The following is a 27,398-nucleotide window of genomic DNA, read 5'->3' as shown; positions in this document are numbered from 1 at the left end:
AACATCGACTGTCACAAGCATTGCCTCCACTTCCAGAAGTCTCCAAACCCTCCCTCCCAGCCACGCTGCACATGCACACCGACACCTTCTCTCTCTGTCCACTTTCTCCCCGCCATGTCCTCTACAGTACATTACCCCCTGTTGTCCCTACCTTTCCCGCTCCTCCACACACCACTTTCCCTGCAACCATCGCCTCTTCCTTTACTATCCCCCCACAGTACAAGGCCTGGCTCCACCTGAACAGGCCCACTGGAACCTCCAACCTTCTCTCTCCAAACTTGCCTTATGGAACCATCTCCTCCTGTCTTCTATCTCCCATCTTCCTTCCCCCCCATCTCAGGGCGGTATGCATTGCCAACATCATCACCCCTCTCACCCTCCCCAAAGGATTAGTGGTATGTGATATGAAAGAAACTGAACAGTGCATGCCCTCCCCTCCTTCCCTGCCACCCCCCCCCTACCAGAACACCTCTCACCACACCAGGCTGACTGCCTCCGATACCTCCTCCTGGACTTTCAAGACTTCTTCTCATCAGGATCAACAGATTGACAAGCAAAATCCATACTACAGGGCCACCCATTCGCCAACCATCTCAAAGGGAAAAACCCTAAGTAATGGGCTGAGGATGACCGGCAGGTCCAGGAAATGCTCAATGCCAGCATTATATCCCCATTCACCGCCCTTTGGTCCTCTCCAGTCATCGTAGTTAAAAAGAGAGATGGCACCATGTGCTATCTGTGAGGATTACCGATGACTGAACAACGTGATCACAAAGTATGCCACCCCCCTACCCAGAATAGATGACTCCCTCGACTTCCTGTATGGAGCATCCTGGCTTTCCACCTTGGATTTCCAATCAGGATATTGGCAAGTGCCTGTACACCCAAAGGACAGAGAAAAATCAGCTTTCTCAACCAGCAATGGGAAACATTATGAATTCAATGTCCTCCCCTATGGACTCTGCAATGCCCCCACTACATTTTCCTGGCTGATGGAGTCACCTCTCAGTGGCCTTACCTGGGAAATCTACCTGGCATACCTTGATGACGTCATTGTCTTCAGCCGGACATAGGCCGACCACCTCTAGTGCCTTAAATAAGTCTTCATCTGAATCCGACAGGCAGGACTTAACCCTTTCACAGACAGATAAGTTAATAAGTTTTCTAGGACATGATGCAACGGCTTTTCTCCCCTCCCCCCCTCCCACTGCGTGCCCCCAAAATGTGTATTCTTGGCTTAATTTCACCACCTAAACATATTTATTTTGCCACAATATTTGTTGATGTTTGTTCTACACAATAAGCAAAAGAAAACACACACACAAAAAAAAAGCACTATACCGGTATGTACATTAGGGCCTTGTGAATAAACATTCTGGAGCATACATCTCACTTTCCAACAACATAAGTCGAATGTTTACTAATCAGTTTCTACATTTTCATTCGAAAGATAATTTTATTAGCTTTTGAATGCCGGAGGTCCAGTTTGATAGTCCCAGTTTGATACGAGGTATGGTGTTTGAGTAATAAGCGAAAGGAAAACCCATTTCCTACAGACAAGAATTTTTTTTCATTCGGGGAGCTCTAGCGAAATACTTTTCACACCAATGTTATGTTTTTATTTTATAATCATATGTAGAATTTAACTGGCTTTCATTTGAGCTCACAACGGTGATCCCAGGCCTCAAAGTTTTCGAGAAAAATGCTAAAAACTACGGTGTACCCATGCCGTGTTGTGACTGTAGGGCAGTTTCCTGTCTTCCTCTAAGCTACTGCATGTATTTCACCAATTCTTTGTACACTAGATATGCACACTATATTCACATGAATCACTGTCACTGTTATTATAGTTGAATACTCACATTTGGTGCAGGGTAGAGGCAGTGTAGTTGATTAGAAACAGTAGTGCAATCTTCGTTGGGCCAACGGCTAATAACGACCAGGATTGCTTCATCAACACCAAATTTTAAATTGCAAACACTAAATCCAATCACAACAGTGCCCAAACACTATGCACAAGCACTACTGGTATCGTGAAATATGTTGCACTGCCAGGACGGGGGCAAGAGTGGAAATTTAAAGGGACAGAACCACGCACTACCTTCTCCACTCACAGCTCATTTGGTACTGAAACACCTGTCCACTCTCTTGCTGGTATCGGGACCCACAGTTGACAACTCATTACTTTTGACGAGGAGCAGGGAAGCTATGAAGCCTCCAAAAATGACGCTGATCAGCCAAAAACTTTTCCTCCAACAAAAGTTTTTATGCTTTAATGACACCAAAAAGGTCAATGAGTGTAGTCGTAGCCATTACCATAAGATGACAAACGCGTCATCATGCAGGGAGGGGTTAAGCTTAGGCTGTCAAAATGCATCCTGGCTGAACGATCCATTTCCTTCCTGGGACACATCATCTCCAAGGAAGGCATGGCACCCGACCCCAACAAACTGCATGCTATTGCAGACTTCCCCCTACCACGAGATGTTCACAAAGTCCACACCTTTATTGGGCTTGCGTCCTTCTACTGGCGCTTTGTGAAAGCGTTTGTTAACATCGCAAAGCCCCTCCACGACATGACAAAAAAGGGCGAACATTATGCCTGGACAGACAATCACACTGCAGCTTTGCACACCCACAAGACCAAGCTCATCACTGCCCTGATCATCACATTCCCCAACTACACTCTGCCCTTTAGCCTGTACACTGATGTATCCCTTGTGGCGATTGGTGCCATCCTTGCCTAGGTCCAAGATGGATGAGAACACATCAACCCCTGCACCAGTCGTACCCTCATTCGCGCAAAGAAAAACTACACTGCCACCAAATAAGAATGCCTAGGCATCATCTGGGCCTTGGACCACTTCTGAGCCTATTTGTTGGGCACCCACATCACCATAATAACCAACAACCAGTCCTTGCAATGGCTATGCCAGTCCCAGACCCATAATGTCCAGTTAATCAGGTGGAGAGAAACTCTCAAAGAATTCAACTACAATATTGCATACCAGCCCAGCAAATTAAATACAAATGACGACGCCTTATCCCGGCTGCCCATCAACACCATCAGCGCCTCCACCAGCCTCCTACAACAATGGCAAAACAAAGATTGCTTTGACTGGATACCACTCCAAGTATTCTCTAAGCACCACTGACACGACGGCAACCTGTTCACCCATATCGGGCATATAGTGCTCAACCCGGACACCGCCCTTGACACGATGATCCACTTATACTTGGACAACGGCACACATCTCGGGACCAAGAAACTATTGCAGGTATTTAATGACATGTATTGGACAACTGGCCCCTCCAACTTTACCAAACAAGTCATTCAGGCATGCTGGGCTTGTGCACTAGGCAAGGATGTCACACAGATGCCTGGCCCTTCAGGGAGCATCACTACCCATAAGCCATGGCAACTTTTGTCTGTGGACATAGTTGGACCCCTACCATCTAAAGCAGGCTACAGATACATCATATCCATCATAGACATGTATTCGAATTTCCAGATTGCCTGCCCGGCCAAAGAACACCAAACCGTTGCCGTGGCCGATGCTCTCGTCTACCACGTTTTCCCTTACTTTGGCATCCCCCAAGTCCCTCACTCAGACAACACCCCAAAGTTTACCAGCAAGATGTGGAAGGAGCTCACCACCATCTTCGAGTACAAACTTTCCCACTCCTCCCCGTACTGACTACAAGGGAATGAGATATGCGAGAGAAATCACCACACCCTTCTCAACCAGGTGCAGGCTAGAATAGAAGAAACGCAAAACAGGGAGTGGCGAGCCCACGTAAAAATTGTGCAGCAAGGAATGAAAACCTGTCCCTGATAAGATGGCGTTACCCCTTAAGAACGAGTTTTCAGAGAAACCTTACTTCTCCCACCGCTCTGACACCACCTACAGCCCCCCTCCACGTCCCCCACATCCGACCCCCTTCACCACCTCAGGAGCCGACTGCATCACCTACAAAACCATCAGGACCTTCAACCTGACATCACCCCTGCCAGTCCCTACAAACTGGGTGATTCAGTTGTGGTGGCCCAATTACCAGTCCCCAACAAACTATCACCCTGATTCATAGGACCATATACAGTTATCAACGTTCCCAACTTCTACCAAGTAACCATCCAGTGCCACAACACCCCGTGTACCTACCACAATCGTCACATGCGTCTCTTCCGTCCCCCACCCGCCACCTCTCAAACACGCTGCACTCACTCTTCACCCAGCACGCTGCACCACAACCCACCTCCCCGACCACACAACTGACTCGTACACCTGCTACCTCACACCATCACACTCATCACCTTCACTCACTCCCCCCTCCACAATCACGTCCCCCACCTTACCCTCCACCAACTCCACACCCTCCCCACAGACCCCCCCATGCACCCCCGGCAACCGCACCTCCCACCTCAACATCTGCTGCCGCACTGCCACCATTGGACACAAAGTCCCCGCCATCCAACCAGGGAACCCCCTACCCACCCCTGGCCACCTCACCACATGACCGATGCTCCACGCTGTCTACACCTACCCTAACCCCCACTACCCCTAGGACCAGCCACCTCACACCCACACACTCCTCACCCTCACCCACTCCTCATTCCACACCCACGTCCTACACCAGACCCCACACAAGCTCCCCATCCTCGCCCACCACCACACTGCCGCCACTAACACAAAAACTCCACCACCTAAACCAAGAACCCCCCATCCCCACCTGGCCATCTCACCATGTGGCCAAAGCTCCACGCCACCTACACCCATGCTCACCACCACCACTACCAGATCCAGCCATCTCTCTCTCTCGCCCACCAGAAAGATATGCACCCACACCCTCACCCCCACCCCCACCACCTCCAACACCACCCAGACCATCCACCTCCAGCCCCTCCACACTAAACATCTCCCACATAATCCTCAAGCTACACAAGGCGGGATGGAAAATTCCAGTGGCCAAGCCCACCAGGGTGATTAAGGTATGTCTCCCGCAACCTCATAAAACCCAGGTCGCCTTACCCATCTCCAGCATTCTGCCGAGAGTCACCGGCCAGTCACTACGCTCAGTGCCTCCAGAAATAAAGATCAGATGCGAGCTCTGGGCCCCTCCCCAGGGGAACACACATTGATTCCGAGGGACACAACAACTTCTACATCTGCAAAGAACTACACAGACCTCCACCCTCGAGATAATATACCAACCCCACCAGGAGCCAAACCTACCCATGCATCACTGGACCTTACTCCTCCAACACCTCATGCCAACCCACAAGACTGCCACCTCCAACACCTACCACCTCTCAACCACAGGGACTTTTCCAGCTGCAATGGTGGTGAAATACCCACACCAAGGGAAGACCACAGGGTGGTGTGGAAAGGGCCAGAGCAAAACGGGTATACATCCCCGGCCACCATGCGCCCCTCTTCCCCTCGATGGAGCCCGCAGAAGGCATGCCACCCCATTGTACTACTCTCTATGCAGACCAACACTTGCCAGGATCTGGGTGGGACTAGTGTAGTCACAATACAAAGTAGGACTGCGATGACACCCACTGTGCTTCTTGGGGAGGGAACGTTCACCGTACGTCCCTCACCTACAGTCCCAAGCAGGACCGCGACTACACCCACAGTGCTCATCACAGAGGGAACACCCACCGTACTTCCCTCACCTACAGTCCCAAGCAGGACCGCGATGACGCCCACCTTGCTCGTCGGGAAGAGAATGTCCACCATATTTCCCTCACCTGCAGCCCCTGCTGGGAGCATGACCGCGGCGATGCCCACCATGTTCGCTGGGGAGGGAATGTCCAACTTACTTCCCTCGTCTGCTACCTCTGTGACACCCACCGAGGGCAATGACCCTTTCTCGCCTCACTCCTCCAGAGGCCAAGTGGGATGCCCCTCTCATTCTTCCCACACCCCAAGGGGCAGAGATAGCTCCTTGGTGGAGTCACAGCTGGAAGGGTTCTGGAGTGGCCCCATAGTGAGCCAGGGGATTCTCTCACTGCAGCCAGCGCCCTTATGACACCGGTCACTGCTGAACTCCCAGAGGAAGTGATGCCACAGGCAGCCCCTGATGGCCTCTCAACAAAAGCGAGGCCACAGCCCCCACTCACTGAGGGAAGCCCCCAGGACTCCTGGCTGATACCTTCACAGACCAGCCGGCAAGCCGTCCTCCACCAAGGGTAGGAACAAGGCAGTGAGCCTACTTGCTCTAGTCCTGAGGACTGACACACTCATTGAGGCCTCTCCAGGGAAAGGCCTCCCTCTAGGTCACCCTGCAGCCCACACCGGATGATCTGGCCTATGACAATGGTCCTGCGCCCCTTCAGAGAGCGCACACCTGAAGGGACCCCTCCCACACCTGGGCAACACCTACAGCTATCCTGGCACCTGTAGTCATAACTCTTGTCCTGTCCATCATAGTGTGTATCATCTGCTCTGCTGTATTGTGCCCAGTACTGTATGTTTGTATGGTAATATACATGTAAGATTAATCGGCCCATGTTTTTTAACCCTTTTCCTCTGGTTGCATACTCTAGACCCTGTCTTGAAAAGAGCCCCAGATCAGTTCCTCATACTCAGGGAGTGAGAGGTTGAGCTCTGAGTATGTAGCATAACAGTTACATAATTTTATTGTTATATTATTTTATTTTTACTTGAAGTAATATTAAAATTTTTACATAATTGTTTTTTTAATTGAAGTAATATTGTAATTGCAATGATACATAATTGCAGTAATATTGTAGTTAATTGTAGTAACTGCAGTAATATCGTAGCTATTGTAGTATTCACATAAATATTGTAGTAACTGCAGTAATACTGTAGGTACTTGTAGTAACTTTAGTAATATTGTACAATTACATCGTATGTTACATTGTAAGTTGTGACATAATTGTGTGCACATGCATATAATTACCCAATAGTAACACAATAGCAAGATACAGCAATGAATAGTACTATGAATCAGTCATATATAACACTTGCTGCAGTAATATTACACAGTTCGTATTACAAGTCCTCCTCATTATTTCCTTAAAAAAAAAAAAAAAAAAATCTATTAATTAGCCAATCCAGTCATGCTGTGGTCGATGATAGTGATGAGGTTCATTACAACTGGCTCTTGGAGAACATTAAGTTTGCTCGTTGTTTCACTTACAGAAGGAGTTTATGCTGTATTGTGGCATTTGTAGCAACAGTTGCACCTATATTTGTTTGTTTGTTATACAACCGTAATTTATTTTTGTATGTACAGTAATCCCTATAGTATCCGGACACCCCAGTTACCGGACATTTGGGCCTGGACCTTCAGAACCCAAAAATGGCCAATAAAAGAAAAAAATCCCCCTCCCAATCTAATTTTTTTCCCACCCATAATTTGAAATTGCCGCACGGTGCTGAACAGCTGTTTACACCAAGGCCCCTTCACCCCTTCCTTCCTCCCCCTCCCCCTTCCCCTGTCAGGGTTGCCATTTGGTATTTTTCATTACCAGATGTGGACCAATTTGGTAATGAAAATTCGTTTGGTAATGAATCAGAATAATGCATCACCAAATGCATTTTTCACATGCATGAGGATACACAGGATGGAGATGGTGGATTGTTTCTGATTAATCTGCTAGCCTACATAGCATGAAAATAATCAATATGCTGTTAATTATAAGGAGAGTGATTACATTTTTTTCCATTTGTGTATATAATTAGTGAAAAATAAATGCTAGCTTTATGAATTTCGTAATGAAAACTTAAATTTGGTAATGAAAATTGAGGAGTGTGGTAATGTGGTCGAGCTCCAATCTGAAAACCCTGCTTCTCCCTCACCACCAGTTACCGCTTACTGTGATCACGAGTAGATACTTATCACAATGGATGGTGCATGTGCTAATTTTTTGTGAATAAACAGTGAATAAACTGCAATACCTAGCCACTAGACCATATGGGAATTTACAGTGTTGTGCAGTGCTAAGAAATTAGAATTTAGTGAGCAAAGGATTAACTGTGGAGTGCAAACTGGCGGTTGAAATCGGCGGTTGAAACTGGCGTTAAAACTGGCGTGGTTCAATTAACAATGTGCAGTGTTAAATAATTATAACTCACAGTGCAAAGAATTACTGAAAGTGCAATACAACATTTTCACCACTGCCAAAGCCTTTGGGAAGGCGGCCACAGACGTGCTGTAAGTACCCTGGGTGAGGTACAGTCACTTCTAATTCTTTATTCATTGGTTCCTTTTCATTTATTTCGTGCTTTATGTCCATTATTGATGTGAATAGGTTCTTAACCTCTTAAACGCGGCTGTGAACAGTCGCGTCCCTCCGAGTAGCGGGGTTGTATTGCGGTCTGAGTACCTGTAGGAAAATATTAGCCAAAAATCAGAGATTAACCCTAGAACATTATACTTGGTATGGCAGATAGTACTTACATTCAGCTTTCTCCAGAGAGAGGTGTCGAGTCTTCGTGGACTACCCAAGGACTTGTGGAGACTTGCAAAGTTGGGTAACCAAATCTTCACTTTCACACCTCCAGCAACCCGGTTTCCCCTCTACCACAGCCTCATTCTGTCACAGTAAACTTTATACTACAAAGTAAAGGTAGTTAGGAATCCGTATTTGTACAATAAGCACTGAAAATAAGGCTAAAATCAATGGAGCGTACGGCCGACATGCAGCGCGGCGGCGGTCTTCCCGTCACTCAACAAACATTTCCATTTTCACAGCTAAAAACATGTATACTACATTATTTTCAATCATATTACTTCCCAAAAGATCACCACGGCGCGCTTTTTATTCTGCCTTACGCCCGTCACTTTATTTTCGTTCCTGTCGGCCGCTTGCACTGACTCGGAAGAGCTAGAACTCGCCATTATGTCACTTTGAAAGCCTGCGGTAAACTGACGCTAAACAGGGGCAAACCGTGAGAAAAAATGCTAGTGTTACAACCGGGGAAACAAGCGTTTCGTATTAGCATAAACTGCTTGTGAAAGGAGAGCGCAGATTTACAGTTCTGAGCACTCAGAGCGCTGCCATGTATCACAGCCAAGCTGGCAGGGGCCGTGGTGGGGGGGGGGACAGGGGAAAAACGCAATACTTGGCAACAACAGAAGTCAGTGGTACAAAGGTTAAGTGTGCTAAAAGTAGCTAAAGGGTGGTGGTACTGATAGACAATACCAGCTGGAGCCTGCCAGCCCGCGGTTATTCAAAATTTACTAGAATCGCAAACGCGATGCTCCGCCATTATGTCCTTTTTGCCGAGCGTCGCAAACGCGACGATCTGCGTTTAAAGAGTTAAATAGATTAAAATAGGTGCTAGGGATGTCCGGTAGTTATTTAGGTGGCTTTGAAAGTTAGGCTGGGTTAGGGTCCTTAACTCGCTGCGTGTCAGTGGTGTTTTAAAACAGTCTGACATAATTCCATGGCCAGTGGCAATGCCATTTTAAAATGGTTTAAAATAAAAAACCTCTCTGTGACCGCATTTTTCAAGATTCGCGGGTAAAAATTGGCAGGCTTGTAAGGTTACTGTTCCTCTACCATCCTCCAGGCTGTCAAGGCCATACACTCACTCGCTTCCCCCGTCATGCGCGCTCTGCCTCACTCTGCCTGTGTGCCTCACCCAATGCTGTACATAGTGAAGGCATTTTGTAAATATTTTCATGTAAGTGTAAGTTGTAAATATTTTCTTGTGAGTGTAAGGATTGTATAGTGAAGTCAAGTTGTAAATACCTTCTTGTAAGTGCCAGGACAGTACATAATGAAGCCAGGTTGTACTTCAAGTGTAAGATAATGCATTCACAGTGAGAAAGACACACAAATTGTGATAGATGCTGAAGTAATAAGTAATCAAAAAAGTGTACTGAACATTGCTATACCTTCCCAGCATAACTACCTGAGTATACCTTACATAGAAAACGGCTTTCTCTCACGTACGTGTTGAGGGTGAGAGAGTGGCTATACCTGTACACGAGTATGCAGGACTCAATAAAACTGATTTCCAAGCTTCGGTGAGCATTTTAATGGCGAAATTCATTGTTTCCATATCAAAATCTATCATTTTAGCCAAAAAAAAAAAAAAGGTCGAATAATGGCCGGCACTGGGGTGACCCATAGGAGTAAAAATAGCCGGCATGCGTCGGGTTAAGTAGCAGTCCAGGAGCCAGGGGCCCACTTTCTGGACGGGACCACTTTCTGGACATGCCTTTGGCTTTATTACATCGGATAGTGGAGGGATTATTGATTTCCTCTAGCTTTTTTTTCATCATCTGTGTTAGGTTTTTGGCGTTGTCCAAGATTGCATAATTGCTGCATAATCCTTGGGACCCTTTTTAAGGTTTGGGTATGTTGAACAGTAATTATTGGAAATGATATTATGTTACCCCATATTTTGTTATTTTACATAAAAATAAATATACAATAATTATATACAACATTAAATATATACACTCACATGTTCGTTTTTCCTACGGTGGACAATGTATGAGTCAGCACCGTGTGGAAATCTTTGTCCTCACAGTTGAGTGAAAGAGGTTGTTCATTCTTGCTAACATCATTCGTGCTGGCCATTCTCTCTCTCTCTCTCTCTCTCTCTCTTACTGATTTTCCTTGTAATTCATATGTCTGGTCCCACTAGATAGCTTTAATTAATAACTGTTTATTACAGTTTTTTTCGCTGCTCAATGGATTAATGTGATAGTATATTTTATTTATCATTTTGCAGATGGATTGTTGCTTAGTTCTGTGCATGAAACAAGTATTTTATGTATATGCCAAATGTATAAATAGTAACAATCGTTGGGAATTAATGAATGCTATAGTAAACGAATGAATATATACAGTATATAATTGTTATTTTTGGTCCAAGTACTTAGCGATTGACAACGTAGATAATTGAAGTAGGTATATGTACGTAAGTTGCAACTATAAAGCACGTTTTCCATGTTCGTGCAGTATGTTTTGTCTATCACTGTGTCTATAATTGTGTATTGTATAAATGAAGTAACTATTCAACTCACTGATTTTTATTGTGGTGGGAACGGTGTGACTGGTGGTGAGTGGTGTTGTCAGACACTGGTTGATTGACATGTTGTGGTTTTCTCAGCAAATGCTAGCTCAGCACAAAGTTGACTTCTCGCTGTGGTAAATGTGGTGAGTAAATGAGTAACGATGAGTAATGTTGAGTGAGTAACGATGAGTGAGACGAGTGGTGAGTGAGGGCTTTTGTAATTGCTGCGTCGTCTGCTCCGTCATCCCTACATCAGCGTGGTGGCAGTGGTGATGGAGGGTGGTTGGGGAGAAGGGTGGGGTCAGATGGGGGTTGATGTGGTTGCGAGTCAGCGCTCTCCCTGCAGCTCTATATGTGGTTACTTGATCGTAGATTTCCTGTACAACGTGTAATTGTAGTTTCTTGCTGTAAGGTGTTAACTGGAAGATAATGTTGGTTATTGTCTCGCCTGCTTATTCCATAGCAATCATAGATACTTGTAGTTCGTTTATTCGCTGATTGTAGATTGACGTAGAAATTGGAAGGTTGGTTGTATCAATATATTGTCAAACCACTGCCAGTGTAAAATTGTGAGGCGTCATGTGGCTCGAACTTGTAGTATTTTTTGTTTTCTATCTTGATAATGTAGACTCAACTGTAGACTCGTAGACGTGGTTCATGCCACCGCTGCCATAAAAATAATATATTGATTTTGTAGTTAATTATATTGTAGTCGTAGACAAGCTGTAGTTAACAGTGAGTTGATTTGTAGGAGATAGTCAGTTGTACTTGTTGTCGGTGGCAGGAGAAATATAAAGATGAGTAACTGGGTTTGACTGTAGTTTATTTCTTCATAGGTAATATCTCAAAATTAATACTGAGTATGTCTCACAAAAGCATATTGAGGTAAGAGCATTTTATGCTTGCCAACTTTGCATGCCTACCCTTTTCCCCACCGTGCCTCTCTCTAGACCCCTTTCTCGCTCTCCCTCCTAACTCCTTCTGCTTGCTAACTTCTCTCCCATATAGGAGAGATTGTGTCACATGTAAGGCACGGCTGAGTGGAACTCTCTCGACCCTGGGGACTTTCCAATTAGGCATCACGAGGTGCTGTATTTGGCATTCCTGAGAGAGAATGTGCGAACGTCATTTCCTTCAGCCCTAGCCATGACTTTCACTTAACCTGTAGATTACATGTGTACGCTACCAGCTATAATGTATTGTATTATGATATTTTAAACTTCTGACATCCACATGCCCCACTGTACAGTCCCAGTCCCTATCAGTGTCTACTCTGTTTCGTCTAGTCTTCATCTGCCCCCATTGTACACCCAGTCTCTATCAGTGTCAACTCCCTGCATCATCTATTTTTCACTTGCCCTCACTGACCCACACCAGCAGACTGAGCCATCCCCGCAACACGCCAGCTACTCTCAGGCGAGTGTCTAGTGGATCGCCATTTACGGACCTCCCTATATATCACAACGCTTTCACTGATATGCATAAAATGACACTTCAAAATATATACAACTTAGTAGGATGGAAGTTGTGGAAGCATTGAAGAAAGTCAAAATAGGGAATGCCCCAGGCATTGATGGAGTATGTGATGAAATGCTGAAACATGGGGGAGAGATAGTAGTAGAATGGATGTGGAAGATGTGCAGATTGGCCTGGAAGGGAGTAAAGTCCCGGATGATTGAAAGTCAGGTATAATTTTTCCATTGTACAAAAGGAAAGGGGAAAAAGAAGTGTGTGGTAATCATAGGGGTATTTGTCTTCTTAGTATAACAGGAAAAGTTTACGGTAGGATAATTATTGACAGAGTTAGGGAAATAATGAGGAATTAGTTGGAGAAGAAAAGGGAGGCTTTAGGAAGGGAAGAGATTGTGTAGAGCAGATATTCATTCTTAGATCTTTAGTGAAAAAGTGTCTACAGAAGGAAAAGAAGTTGTATGCGGCCTTCATGGATTTGGAGAAAGCATATGACAGGGTGGATAGACAAGGATTGTGGAAAGTATTACGAATATATGGAGTAGATGGGAAGTTGCTGAATGCTGTGAAGAGTATGTATGAGCGTGCTAAGGCTGCAGTGTGTGTGGACAGGGAACTGAGTGAGTTTTTCCATTTGACGGTTGGGTTGAAACAAGGATGTGTCACGTCCCCAAGGTTTTTCAATTTGTATATGGAGGGGGTTATAAAAGAGATACACGGTAGGGCAGTGGATGTTGGAGTGGCCCTAATGAGAGAGGGCAGTGTTTGGAAACTCCCTGTGCTGTTGTTTGCAGATGATACTGTCTTGTTAAGTGAAGACGAAGGGGAGCTGCAAGGCTTGGTGGATGAGTTTGGAAGAGTGTGCAAGAATCAGAATTTAAAGGTGAACGGAGGGAAGAGTAAAGTTAATGTCTTCAAGAGAGGTGAAGTCAGTGAATGTTCAGTGAGGTTGGATGATGAGGAAATGGAAAATGTGAGAATGTTTAAGTACTTGGGTGGTGTGATGAGTAAGGATGGAAGTTTTTGGGGTGAAGAGCTTGAAAGGGTACAACAAGGAAGAAAGGTTGCTTGATACCAACTCTGACGTATGGAAGTGAAGCTTGACGTTGTGAGAGTGAGAGCAGTGGAAATGAGATATTTGAGAGGATCCTGTGGAGTCACATGGAGAGACAGACTGACAAATGAGGATGTGAGGGAGTGCTGTGGTGTGGATGTGGACGTGATAGGGAACATTAGGAGAAACACACTGAGGTGGTTTGGCCATGTGGAGAGGATGGAGAGTGAGAGACTGATGAGGAGAGTGTATGTGAATGAGGTGGAGTGGAAGAGAGGGAGAGGAAGGTCAAGGATGAGATGGAGGGATGGAGTGGAGACGTATATGAGAGAGAGGTGTGTGAATTGGGAGTAGGGCAGTGAAATCGCGGGGGACAGGGTGACGTGGAGGCGATTTGTTTGTGGTCACCCCGTATAAGGGATTAAGGCGTCTGGCAATACATAGATAGATAGATAGTACATAGTTTGGCTTGAAGGAGGTGAAGGACACTAGGTATGTAATAATTATTCTCAATTCATTTCCATTGACCACTTGTTTTTAATAATAGTAATAATAATAATCACTCAGTTCATTGCCATTCTCACTAACTTTCCAAGAACAACAAAAACAATAATAATAATAATAAAAATAAACAAAAATGATTAATGATAATAATAATAATATAGTAATAATAATAATAATAATAAATAAATAATAATATAATTGCTCAGCAGCATTACCTAACCCCTTAAGTCCAGTGATTTATATATAATTTTCAAGCTTCCGGCCTGGCTTCAGACAAATTTCATCAGCTTAACCCCTAGGCGCCAGTCCACATCACATGATGTGTTGGTAGGGCCTACGGTCCTCGTCATATGACGTTTTAATTTTTTGCGGGCATGTTTGAACTTCATGGCGCACGACATGGACTCAGAGTATTGTTCCAGCATGGCTGGTGCATGGGGTCATGCTGGCTGGCCGGGGGAGGGGGCAGGGGGTGTGGGAGGGCAGCTGAGCAGGGAGGAGGGCTGTGGTGGAGGGTGGTGGGAGGCTGGCATAGGGAGAATGTGACCTTGGAACCAGTGGATACTGGTTTGGGATAGGGGTCGGGAGGTGTAGGGTGGGGTGGGGTAATAAGGAGGGCTACTAGGGGGTCATGAGGGGTGTGGGAGAGAGTGTACGGGTGCTTGAACACTTGTACTGACCATAGCCAGCCTTTAGGGAGTATCACATTGTCAAAAAGTACTAAAAACAGTGAAATAATGTGTAAATAGTGTGTAAATAACTGTGAATACCTAAACAGACATAAGTTTGTTAGAAAATAAATATAATGGAAGACATAAAATAAGCCGATCTTTATTAGTTACTTTCTTGTGTTTTTTTGCTATTTTAGTTGTAATATTGTGTTCATACGGCACTGTGAATTAGAGAGAGAAACAAAGACCTCAACACTTATCCTGGCTTGAGATGTCACCCTCCTCCCTCCACCAAACACCGCCATTACACCGCCACGACCTTGAACACGCTCAGCCCAGCCGTCACACATGTGCTCACTCACACCACACCACCACCTCCAAATCGCCAACAGAGAGTAGGTACGTGCTTTTTATGTGTTTTTTTTTTTTTTTGTCATTTCTATTTGATTTGAAATGAAAAAAAATATATATATTTTGGGGAAAGCCGATTATCCTAAAAATAACCCGGTTCTGGGATGAGCGTAGGTCTACCCATGCCCGGTGTCTAGGGGTTAAGGAGCGATTTCTTTTTTAAAAAAGGGAAGACTCAGATTTAGGCTTCATTTATGCCTTCAGTATAAAAATATAAATAAAAAGTCATCAGACTGAAGACGTTAAGGACAGAGAGAGAGAGAGAGAGAGAGAGAGAGAGAGAGATGGAGACAGAAGCTCCTCCTGCCCTACGTCCGCAATTTGGCCAATTTGGATTCCTCATCCTCCATCACCTCCTCCCCTTCCTCCTCCAGTTTCTCCATTCCACAGTTCTCCAGCCTGCAAATACATAAATAAATAAACCAATAAATACATCAATAGATATGTCACTGTCATCACTATAATATTCTTTTTCTTTTCATTTCCATTTTCTTTCTTTTTTCTTTTTTTTCTTTTTTGCTTACCTTATGAACTCCGAGGATTTATTTTCGAGATCAGCGATGGTGTCTGGCAGTTTCCTGTTTAGGGTCTCCGGGAGTGGCAGTGTGGCCAGCCCAGCAACCAGGGCACCCAGACCGAAAACCAGAGAGGGAGCAGAGGGGTAGACTGGGCCCTGGGGAGAGAGGGGAGAGATCTGCTGAGCCTTTGTCACTATTCATTGTGGTATCAGAGGCTTCGTAGTACTGTTGACTAAGTAATTTGTCTTGTCTATAATTATTGGTATTCTACCTTACTTAGAGAGTTTGAGTAGCAACATCATCCTCATAAAAATGATAAAAGCACATGTTGTTGTGTTATGTGCAAAATGAATCCTTGTATCATAAGTGTTACAAAAGAACCCAAAACCACTTTCAATATGAACCTTAGGTTCAAGTACTCCGTAGTGTGTAACTGGAAGTGTTGTCATTCTGGGAGGGAAATCCCAATTTCTAGCACACTGAAACATCATTTAGTGTATTTTACACATATGTGAAACTGCGGCTAGCGTGTTATCTTGCCCAATTTTTAAAACTAATACCTGTTTTTCAGTGGGCTGAATGCTCAAGAAAACAAAACTGCCATACTGCACACCGTTTTCTTGCTACTTAATTAAGGGAAAAATGCAGTAAGTTCGTATCTACAGCCGATGTTCATTCATTTGATCCTGTGGCATTTTAATAATTTTGTTGGTTATTTCCTTGATCTTAATGGCATAATTAATAGATGACTCATCATATTTTCCAATACATTTCTTCATGGGTAATATCATACTGTTGTGGTGATTTCTTGTCATAGCTTTTACATTACCTGCCCCATGCCAGTTACTTCTAGCCCTAAGGGGTCACCTCCATGCCGGCCATTGTTTGACCTTGTTTTGGGAGCTAAAATGATAGATTCTGATATGGAAACGATGAATTTCACCATCAAAATACTCACCGAAGCTCGGAAATGGGTTTTATTGAGTCCTGGATACTCATGTATAGGTATTCCCACTCTCTCACGCTCGCCACGTAGGTGAGAGAAAGCCGTTTTCTATGTAAAGTAGACTCAGGTATGTATGCTGCGAAGGTACACTCAACCCCCTGCTATCACGCGTTCAGCTATCACGCTTATCTGCTATCACGCACACATCAAATGCACAACCATACATGCTATCACGCACCCCAAGACCGCTATCATGCGTCGAGTTTGAAGACAGGCTAAGCGAAACTTATTCACACGGCACCATACGAGGTTTGCAGAGGATACGATGGTTAATCGGAAAGGTAATGTGGTAAAATTCCCGATTATAGCACGGGCATTTGAAATGCATCTGTACGGATTCCTGCCAAGGACACGACGGGCAAAACAGTGACCAAAACCCATTCGGCTCTAAAGAATATATCGTACTACAGCATTGAAATTTAGCCTAACGCTGATTACTTATTAATATTGTATTTTAGAATAAATATCAATCGTTTTCAAACCCTTATAAAGAGTTAATATTTCTTATACTGAAAAAACTGTGATGTCGATAAAGTAATCACGTGTTTACAACTGATACGGGGCTCTGACGATGGTGTGAGTTACGTGTGTGATAGCATCCAAGTTTTGTTCCACTTAAATGTTCCTCAGCCTTTCCTGATATAAGGTACCATGTGATACCCCCTTTAGCTGTGGACACTAAAGAAATGGAGACTGCCAAAGAGATCTGGCGGCAACTAAGCCACTCCCAAGCCTCGGAACCCATCAAAGCACCCAAGCCGTAATCCTTATAAAAGTTTGATGGCCTTTTATGTTGTTTAATTATTCATCATACTGTTATTATTAATATAATAATGCTTTATTTTATGTTAGAGGAGAGATTGGCAGGAAATCGTAGGCATAAAGTGGTTAAAAGTTAGAAAAATGGGCCACTGAAAAACCAATTAGAAATTTTCCCATTGATTGTTCAGTTCAGCTATCACGCATTCAGCTATCATGCGCGTTTCCTGTGACCAATTAGGTGCGATAGCAGGGGGTTGAGTGTATAGCAATGTTAAGTACACTTTTCTCATTACTTATTACTTTAACATGTCACATTTTGCATGTCTCTCTCACAGTGAATGCATTGTCTTACACTTACCTGAAGCTTGGTACACCTGACTTCACTGTGTACAGTCCTGGCACTTACAAGAAGGTATTTACAACTTGACTTCAGTATGTACGGTACTTACACTTACAAGAAAATTTTTACAACTTGATTTCACTATGTATAGTCCCTACACTTACATGAATATATTAACAACATGCCTTCACTATGTACAGCACAGGGTGAGGCACAGGCAGAGCGAGCATGAGGTGGGGAGCGGGTGGGTGTATGGCCTTTACCGCCTAAGGCATGATAGAGGAACAGTTAACATACATGCCTGCCAATTTTTACCCGCAAATCTAGAAAATTATGGTCACAGTGAATGTTTAATTTTAAGCCGTTTTCAAATGGTACTGGTACTGACCACGGAGTTTTGTCAGACCATTTTAAAATGGCACTGGCACGCAGAAGGTTAATGGTTAAGAGATGGCCAATCTCTCCCAGGTTAATGTAATGGCGGAGTATAATGGGCTAATAAAAACTTAGTGCTACAATAGGGTGTGATGCAGGATCATCATAGTAAATGAGAGTAAAAGACAGGCCCTAAAAAAAACTTGGCTTTAGTCACAGACTTTCAATAAAAATAGGATACTATCATAGAGCAGAAAACGACAGAATATTAAAAGAGAATGGATTTTAAACACTGGTACTAAGAAGAGAATAATAAATTCATAAAGGGGAAGGCTGTAGATGTAGGAAAGCACATGAGGCAGGTCAGAGATATAACACTGCAATATAGTTCTTTGGAAGTGGACGTGTTTAGTTGAGTTTGCCATCAACCCGTTCTTTAAATGCTAATGGTGGTTGTCACTGTATGAAAGTGTGTCAGAAAATCATAAGGTGGTAACCTTGGATACGATGGAAGCCAAACTGAATCTTAGCACTTTGATTTCTGTATTATCTAGTGTACAATGCTTTGAGACTTTCCTTTAAGCATTATGGACATTGCTATGAATTACTCATTATACACGACATGAAACTATGTAAGTTATACTACATATGGAGAGAGAGAGAGAGAGAGAGAGAGAGAGAGAGAGAGAGGAGAATCAGGTGTACCAACCCATACAGCATATTCACAGCTTCTGTGTCAGTGATAGTTACAAAGCGTATCGAAGCATTGTGTGTTGATAATTATTTTAGTGTGTGTACGTGCGTGAGGTATTTGTAAATGAGCCAAGATATGCGTGGAAGTATACCAACCAGCAGCTCTGTGATGAAAGGTGACATCATGGAGCCGGTGCGGGAGAAGATGGTACAGTAGCCGAGGCCCTGAAGGCGCACCTCAGTAGGGTAGAGCTCCACGCAGTACAGGTACAGGATCACATCGGCCGCGGTGATGCACATACGCCCCATCAGTGCCAACACCAGCACCATTACTTTCATATCTGCCAGGGAAGAGATTGGGTGAATAGGAACGTTTGTTATCTGTCTATCTGTCTCTGTTTATCTGTTTACCTGTCTGTCTGTCTGTAAAGGGTTACAAAGGATAACAAACAGCAACAAACCTATTGGTTCTTTCGTAAGTGTTTGTTTCAGAGAAGACTATGACTGTGAGAGCTAATTCTGTGAGCTAAAGATCAATCATTTCCTGTGGCACCCCACGGGATGCATAGGGCCTCAATGAACTCTCTCCACCAATATTTGTCTCTTGCCATCTCCTTCAGGTCCCACCAACACTCCTCTCCTGCTTCTTTTTTCATTGTCCTCAACCAGGTATAAGGATAATAATGAAAGAAGGCTCTACCCTTGCCCATCAAACTCTCCAGCCAGCTGAAGTCGACAGGAAAAATTGAGAAGGACCCCATGCAGTTTAGAAAAATTGCCACGACAGAAACTAAAAATCTATATGCCACCAAACTTAAGAGGTTAACAAATGCTTGATCCCCTCTCCCCCTTTCCCAACCATACCTGAAGGAATAAACGCCACAGCCACAATGACCACTCCACTTATGAAGTAGAAGACGATGCTGGGCCATTTCCTCCCACAACGGGCCACGATGGGCACCGAGACCACGTAGGCAGGCACCTCAACTACACCTGAGAGAATCATGTAGAGGAAGGGGTTGGCGCTGAAGTTGACTGCATTGAGGGCAATCCCGTAGAAGATGAGGGAGACCAGGAAGAACTTGAGGCACAAGAAGCAAGTGATGGTGCGTAGTTTGTGTGTTCTGTGGAGACAAGGAAGGAGTTTCTTGAATTATAGATCCTAGAGAATGACATTGTCACTCTGTGACACTGATATAACAGACTGGCTCTACTGCCTGGTTCTACAAATGTCCTTCAAGTTCAACCTTATTCCTCTGGTGGACTGCTGGAGGAGGTCAGCGTCAGACTGCAGTTCACTGGGTCAACATTTCAGATAAACCTGGGGCTACTACTATTATTACTACTGCTGCTGCTGCTGTAACTACTACTACTGCTACTACTACTACTACTACTACTACTACTACTACTACTACTTTTGCTGTTGCTGCTGCTGCTGCTGCTTGAATTATGACACATTACACAAAGTTTTTGCGTTCTCTGCAGTTAATTGAAGAAATTTTGTCCCTGACTTTACAACAAGAAATATTCAGAAGTACAAATAATGCACAAGTATTTGCTCATGTTTCATTTGCTTTTCTTGTTTCTCACTCCTGAAACTTACCTGAAGAGGATGAGCAGATGCAGGAGGAAGTCCGTCACCTTCTCCCTGTAGGCTCTCTTCACCTTCTGTTTCTCCATCCCGGATTTTCCCATGTTAGCCTGCCAGGAAAGAAATTTATATCTATTTTACAGTGTTTTCGAATGGGAATCAAAAGGGAATTTAATGACGTTTAGGTACTATGCCATGCATATATTTTGCTGTGTGTGTGTGTGTTTTATTCATATACCCCTGACAATCACCTCTTGTCTAATAGCATGCATAAGTGAGTGTAGCTCCTCCTGGGGCGGAAGGGTGACATGGTTCCAGCGAGCCGCCTTGTACAGCGTCTTGCTCGCCTTCTCAAATCTCCCTCGCACGATGAGCCAACGGGGAGACTCATCCAGAATCCTGTGTGTGGCAAGAAAAGGTAAGTGATAGACCTTTTTTCCCTTTAATTACGAGGAGGAAGGGGGAGACTGAGGCTGTGATGGAGGGATCGAGTGGAGAGATGTATGAGAGAGGGGTGGTGTGAGTTGGGGGAAAGTCATCCAATCGTCGAAAGACAAGATACATGCAGGAGAATTGTTTATTGCAAAAAAGGTCAAATGACAGTTTTTATTTTTTTCACTATGAGAGGAGGAAGGGAGCAGGGGAGATCAAAAATGAGATGGAGGGATAGGATGGAGAAATTAACTATATGAGAGATGGGGTGTGTGAGTCGCAGGAAGGGGGACCTATCGCCAGAGGACAGAGTGGATGGGGTGGAGAAATATATGATGTATGGTGCAATCAGAGATGTAGGATATAACCAGGGTTTTCAACTACCTAGTTATACAAACGTGTTTCAGTTACTTCACTATCCCCCGAAATGATGATGGTGGACTGCAGAAAAAGAACTTAAGACTGCAGTCCACCGGTTCACATTCAGCTTAGCCTGGGGTTTCAGCTACTACTACTACCACTACTATTACTACTACTACTACTACTGTCTACAACACTGAAGAAAATACTTATGAAATCAGTGAATGGCAGGTCAAATTTATCAAGGAATGTAGAGTACTGAACTAGGCAGAACATTCTAGGGAGGAAGAACCTACTCAGCTACAAAGATATTTCCTGGCTAACTGGCACTGCTGTGGAAAACCACAGGAACTAAGTGTTGGTCAAAAGCAAAGCCACAATTGAATCTAAAATAAAATTATGTCAAGGCTAAAGAAATGTCAAAGCTCAACTATAACTGATTGTGCAATAAAATTATTCCTCCCTGTATTCTTACCAAAACTAAACTATAACTGCCCATAATTTAGCTATACCTTTTTTTTAAATAACAGAACAGAGGTAGGAAAAATAAATGAATTAAAAAAAATAATCCATACACAAGATAACTGGCATCCTTCATTCATAAAATATCTCTAACAGTTGGACTTGAACAGCTGCAAGTTGAAGGCTGGGGGGAAACAACTCCGTGGAAGCGAGTTCCATAGAGATTCAGTTCGGGGAATAAAAGAATTCTGATAGGCAGAAGTTCTGCTATATGGCTGTATGACTTACCAAAACAAAATGGATGCCAGAGCTAAACCGAAATTGAGTCTAAAAAAAAAAAAAATCAAATAGAAACTAAATACGTGTCAAAGGCTAAAATTTAACTAAATCTGAAATATATTTATGCCCACCTAGACATTATACGAGTATGCCAAGAACTAAAACCTAACTAGTTCTGAAACATGTATGCTCAGCTAAAACTAAATACGTGCCAAACGCTAAACCAAGGCCGAATCTAAAGCATATTTATACCCAGACAAAATACGTTGCCAAAAGCTTAACCGAATCAAGAAAAAAAAAAAAAGGAAACAACTAAAAGCGTGTCAAAAGCTAATTCTTAATTGCATCTTGGACTAAATCGATTATTGGACGATGAGAAGACGAGGAACTAAATACATGGCGAAGCCTAAACCCTAGAGGAAAACTTGACCCAAAAAAGAAAGATAAAAAAACTTACAAGAGAATGGGAACGATGAGAAGGCCGGGTATGTTAACTGCCAGTTGGAGCCATCGCCAGTCCCTGATGAGGTAGGCCACTCCGCCCCAAATCATAGTGCCGATCGTCCACGGGAAAGACGCCAGCACGCCCACGATAGATCGGTACTTGGGTTCGCATACCTCAAGCGCTGTATAAAAGTACGAGGGGTTTCGATGCAGCCAGGAGCAAATATTCTGCTTCACTCCTCTGCCAGCGTTGTCTCCTGCCTTCCATATCTTTCATTCCTCCCCAAACAACAGAGAGCATCTTTCCTTCTTCCATTCTTTCTCTGTTTCATTTTGCTCTCTCTTCAAATAATTCATGTAACACCGTCCCTTGCCTCACACGTCAGAGAAGTGTCAACGAACTTTTGCTCATGGCTGTACGTATAGCTAAGATTGAGTGCGTGGAAGTGTAGATAACCTCTGTTATTATTATTATTATTATTATTATTATTATTATTATCGTTTTATCAATTTTTCCCAGAATTTGTAAAACACATAATGATGATGGAGTACGTCTCACCTTTTTGGATCTGCAATTTGGGATCTGTAGGCTACTTGGACTTGCACATACCTCTAGTGCTATACAGAGCACTAGTTTTCAAGAAACACATTACTAAAATTTTAATAGCTGAAAAGAACATAATGATCTGAGCAAGGCTGTTAATTCAGTGTAAGTAATTTACAAGCGTGAACTGTTTAACAACTTCACTCTGATGACCTTGTGTATTTTTTATTAAAATGTTCAACTTCAGATAGACCCCTCGTTGTGTAGACGTTATTGGATTCTTCTTTGTGTGTGTGTGTGTGTGTGTGTGTGTGTGTGTGTGTTCTTACCTTACCTAATTGTATCTTCACAGGAATGAGTCAAGCTCGTACTGTCCCGTGTCTTAAACCATATTTATCGTACATATCCTTAAATTTGTGAATTGTTTTGGCACACACTATTTCATTCGGTAGTGCAATCCATTGATCAATTGCTCTGTTTGGGAAACTGAATTTCCTTACGTCTTTATCACCTCTCTTCTTATGCAGTTTTTTGCAGTGTCCTCTTGCTGATGCTTCTCCATATGTTAAGTAATCATTTATGTCTATTTTCTCCTTTCCTGATATGCACTTATATAGCATTATCATGTCACCTCTTTTCCTTCTCTCTTGTAGTGTTGGTAGATTCAGTTTATTTAGTCTTTCTTCGTAGTTTAGGTCCCTTAAGCTTGGTATCCATCTTGTAGCGGCCCTTTGAACTTTTTCAATCTTGTCTATATGCTTTTTGAGATGAGGACTCCAGACTACTGATACATATTCCTGGATTGGTCTAATGAGTGATGTTATTATCCTTCTTAGCATGTCTTCATTTATGTATGTGAATGCTATTCTCATATTTGCAAGCAGTGTATACATGTTCCGTACCTTCTCGCTGATGTGGTCAGCCGGAGATAGTCTGTTATTGATAATCACACCTAGGTCCTTCTCTCTTTCTGATGTGTATAGGGTTTTATTTCCTAACTTATAATCCCAATCAGGTCTTTTTCCACTTTACCAAACTTGATTACATGACACTTGTCCACATTGAATTCCATTTGCCATGTACTACTCCATTCATGAAGTTTTTTTAATTCTTCTTGTAGCTCTTTACAAGAGTCTGTGTTAGTAATTCTCCTTTGTATTTTTGCATCATCTGCAAACATATTCAGATAGCTCTCATTTCCAGTGTTACTGTTTATATCATTTATATACACTAAAAACATGATTGGTGCCAGCACTGAACCCTGTGGTACTCCACTAATCACTTCTTTCCATGATGAGTAGTTTCCTCTTAGTACTGTCCTCATTTCTCTTTTTATGAGAAAGTCTTGCATCCAACAAAAAAGTTTGCCTCGAATTCCTCCTTGATGGTACAGTTTCCAACAAAGTCTTTGGTGTGGTACTGTGTCAAAAGCTTTCTTGAAATCTAAATAGATACTGTCCACCCATCCTTCCCTTTCCTGTATTGTGTTTGTTACTCTGTCATAGTAGCTCGACAGATTAGTAACACATGATTTTCCTTTTCTGAAACCAAACTGTCTTTCTGTTATCATACTGTGTTCTTCTAGATGATTTACCCAAGCTTTTCTTATAAGTTTTTCTAATACCTTGCTTACAACACTGGTCAGTGATACTGGTCGGTAGTTGAGTGGATTTTGCTTATTTCTTTTCTTGAATAAGGGGACAATATTTGCGCTTTTCCAAATATCAGGTAGTTTACCTTGACTCAAGGATTTCTTGAAAATTAAAAATAATGGTTTACTTAACTCCTTGGCACATTCTCGTAATACCCAACATGAAATTTCATCAGGACCACTTGCTTTTCCTCTGTCTAATCTACTTAACTCCTCCTGTATTACTTTTTCTGCTATTTGTATATCTGGTAGTATGTGTGGACATGCATGTTCCACATAGTCCCTCTCAAAATTGTTTTCTTCTGTAAAAACTAATTGGAAATTCTTATTTAGTGCTTCACAAATATCTTTCTCTTGTGTATAAGTGATTCCTTCGTCCGTAATGGATTGTATTATATCTTTTACTTTGGTTTTGCCTCTGATATAGCTGTAAAACAGCTTTGGTTGATTACTACTTTTATTTATTATATCCTCCTCAAACTGTTTTTGGGCTTCCCTTCTTATTCTTGTATAGTCGTTTCTTTCCTGTTTGTAATTATTATACGCCCTTTCACTATTGTGTCTTCTGTATCTATTCCACAACAAATCTCTTCTTTCTTTTGATTTTTTACATTCTGTATTGAACCATTTCTGTATTTTCTTATCTGCTTCTTTGTGCTGTGGGATGTACTTCTGGACTCCTATTTCACAAAATTCACAAAGTTTTTTATATACAGCATTTAAATCTTGTCCTCTAAGCTCATTTTCCCAATCAACTTCTAAGAAATACTTCTTTAGGTCTTGATAATTTCCCTTTTTATAGTTTAGGCTCTTTTTGTAACTGTCATTGCTGTTTACTATGTCATATGCTATCCTGAAGTTATAATTTAGTACTTCATGATCGCTTTTGCCTAGTGGAGGGTGATATATTAAACTGTCAATATCATTTTCTTGCCTAGTAAATATTAGATCTAGCACTGAAGGTACATCAAGTCCTCTTTTTCTGGTGGTTTCCCTCACATGTTGCATTAAGAAAAACTCTTGTACGAGATCCAGGAGCTTTTGGTCCCAACAGCTTTCTTGGCTATTTATATCTAGAGTATTCCAATTTATATTTGTATTGAAGTCCCCAGTTAGTACAATTCTTTCCGATTTCTCTTCCATTTTATGTAGCAATGATCTTATACTCTGAATTGTACTCTCTGCCAGGTCCTCATATTCGTCTCTTTCCCATGTGTTTGATCTGGGTGGCATGTACAAATTGGCTACAATTACTTTACCTTCAGATGTGTCGATCTCTACTGCAATCAGTTCTACTTGTGATGGTATATCTAGTTTTATTTCCTTGACTTTTAGATTTTTCTTAGTTAATATTATAATTCCTCCTCCTTTTTTTTACATTTCTGTCTCTTCTCCATATATTGTATTCCTCTAAGTTTAGTATGTCATTGGATATCCTTGGTGCTAATTTTGTTTCAGTTAGGCATATTATTTGTGGTTCATTTTCTCTGACACGATCATTCATCTCTAGTAATTTAGATACCATTCCATCTACATTTGAGTACATCAACTTTATCATCTTGTTTATATACTTGTCATGACATGGTTCTACTACCTTCCTCCTTTTTCTTCCATCCAGTTTGTATACCACTTTCGTACCTGCAATCCTATTACTTTGTAAAAAAATTTCCTTTTCTCCTCTTCTGATCTTCCCTCATTTTTTGCTTTTGCTTCCTCCCTTTTCTCTTTCAGTAATTCCAGTTCCTCTTGTGTTAGGCATCTTTTTATCCATACATTTTTGAACTCCTTTTTTTCCATAAGATTCTTTGCATTTTTTAGTATCTCTTCCACAGTGTTTACACTCCGGAAAGTCACCTTTAGAGGTCTTGTCTTGCTTTTCTCGTATTTCCCTAACCTTTTGTGTTCCTCTATGTCTTTACTACAGATTTCCTCTGATACTTCTTTCAGTAAGTTCATTACATTTGTCATCTCCTTTTTGTCTCTTGTGATCTTGTTTTTAACTTCTTCCTCTTCTATACCAGTGATTACTATTGATTTGTTTATCTCTATTGAATCTCAGACTAACTTTGGATTGTTTTGGATTATTCTTTTCACCTCCTTTTTAATGCTTTTTTCCTCCACCCTTGTTTCTAAGTCTTACTTTACTTTCACCATTTCAGCATACGTGGTTTCTACATCATTTTTGTAGCTTTGCACAGCTTCATTCACTTGTGTTATCTTCTCCTCAATATCACTGCTCTGGTCAATAAGACTGCTAACTTGCCTAATTGTCTCTGTGTCATTTTTGAACTCTTCCATAACACTCTCGTGATTGACTACTGTACTTGCCATTTCACTCATTTTCATCCTAAGTGTACTCAATTCCACTGTTAGTTCACTGATGGTTGTGTCTTTCTTATTGGCCTCCCTTCCAAGTTTTTCCATTTCTTCCTTTTGGAAGTGCATCTGCTTCTTTATTTCATCAATATCATTTTTGAAAGCCATTTCTAGTTTGTTTACACGTTCAACCAGTCTATTGTGAGTCTCTACTTCAACTAGTTCTTGGTAGAAATCATCATTTTGCTTTTTACCTGTATCCCTTTTCTTTTCCAAATTTGCTTTACTAAAGTATGTATCCATTTTGCAATACTTAAAGTGCAGAGCATGTACTTACAATGTCCATGTTATTGTAGTCTAAACAAACCTTAGAGATGACTCAGCATATTCTTTCGTCTTGGTTCTATTTCCTGTTTGAACAAGTCTTGTTTAAACTTATTATTTTTTTCCTTTTAATAATGAACAATCATTTAGTCTAACCTGGTACTGAGCTTGACTCATACAAAGAT

General features: G+C 42.5%; 2 protein-coding genes across 2 annotated transcripts in view; one reads left to right on the top strand and one right to left on the bottom strand.

The window, feature by feature from the left end:
• The first annotated feature begins 2,339 nt into the window (after positions 1 to 2,339).
• Positions 2,340 to 2,747, top strand: LOC145408649 (uncharacterized). Its single transcript, XM_080279332.1, has one exon. The coding sequence runs from the start codon at positions 2,340 to 2,342 to the stop codon at positions 2,745 to 2,747; it is 408 nt and encodes a 135-aa protein (XP_080135458.1).
• Positions 2,748 to 15,424: 12,677 nt separating this feature from the next.
• Positions 15,425 to 27,398, bottom strand: part of LOC145408647 (organic cation transporter protein-like) — a 36,041-nt gene continuing 24,067 nt past the window's right edge. Inside the window, exons 9-15 of the mRNA XM_080279331.1 lie at positions 22,392 to 22,560; positions 20,653 to 20,800; positions 20,414 to 20,511; positions 19,675 to 19,934; positions 18,967 to 19,151; positions 15,641 to 15,789; positions 15,425 to 15,515 (exon numbers count right to left, since the gene is read on the bottom strand). Coding sequence (XP_080135457.1) covers positions 15,425 to 15,515; positions 15,641 to 15,789; positions 18,967 to 19,151; positions 19,675 to 19,934; positions 20,414 to 20,511; positions 20,653 to 20,800; positions 22,392 to 22,560 — 1,100 coding nt within the window. The remainder of the gene's footprint in view (positions 15,516 to 15,640; positions 15,790 to 18,966; positions 19,152 to 19,674; positions 19,935 to 20,413; positions 20,512 to 20,652; positions 20,801 to 22,391; positions 22,561 to 27,398) is intronic.

This window comes from Coenobita brevimanus, chromosome 78 (assembly GCF_032717465.1).
Source record: "Coenobita brevimanus isolate Jiangsu-jjx chromosome 78, ASM3271746v2, whole genome shotgun sequence".
Taxonomy (NCBI): Eukaryota; Metazoa; Arthropoda; class Malacostraca; order Decapoda; family Coenobitidae; genus Coenobita; species Coenobita brevimanus.
Note: the sequence above shows the minus strand (reverse complement) of the source record. Positions and strands in the feature narration are given on the sequence as shown.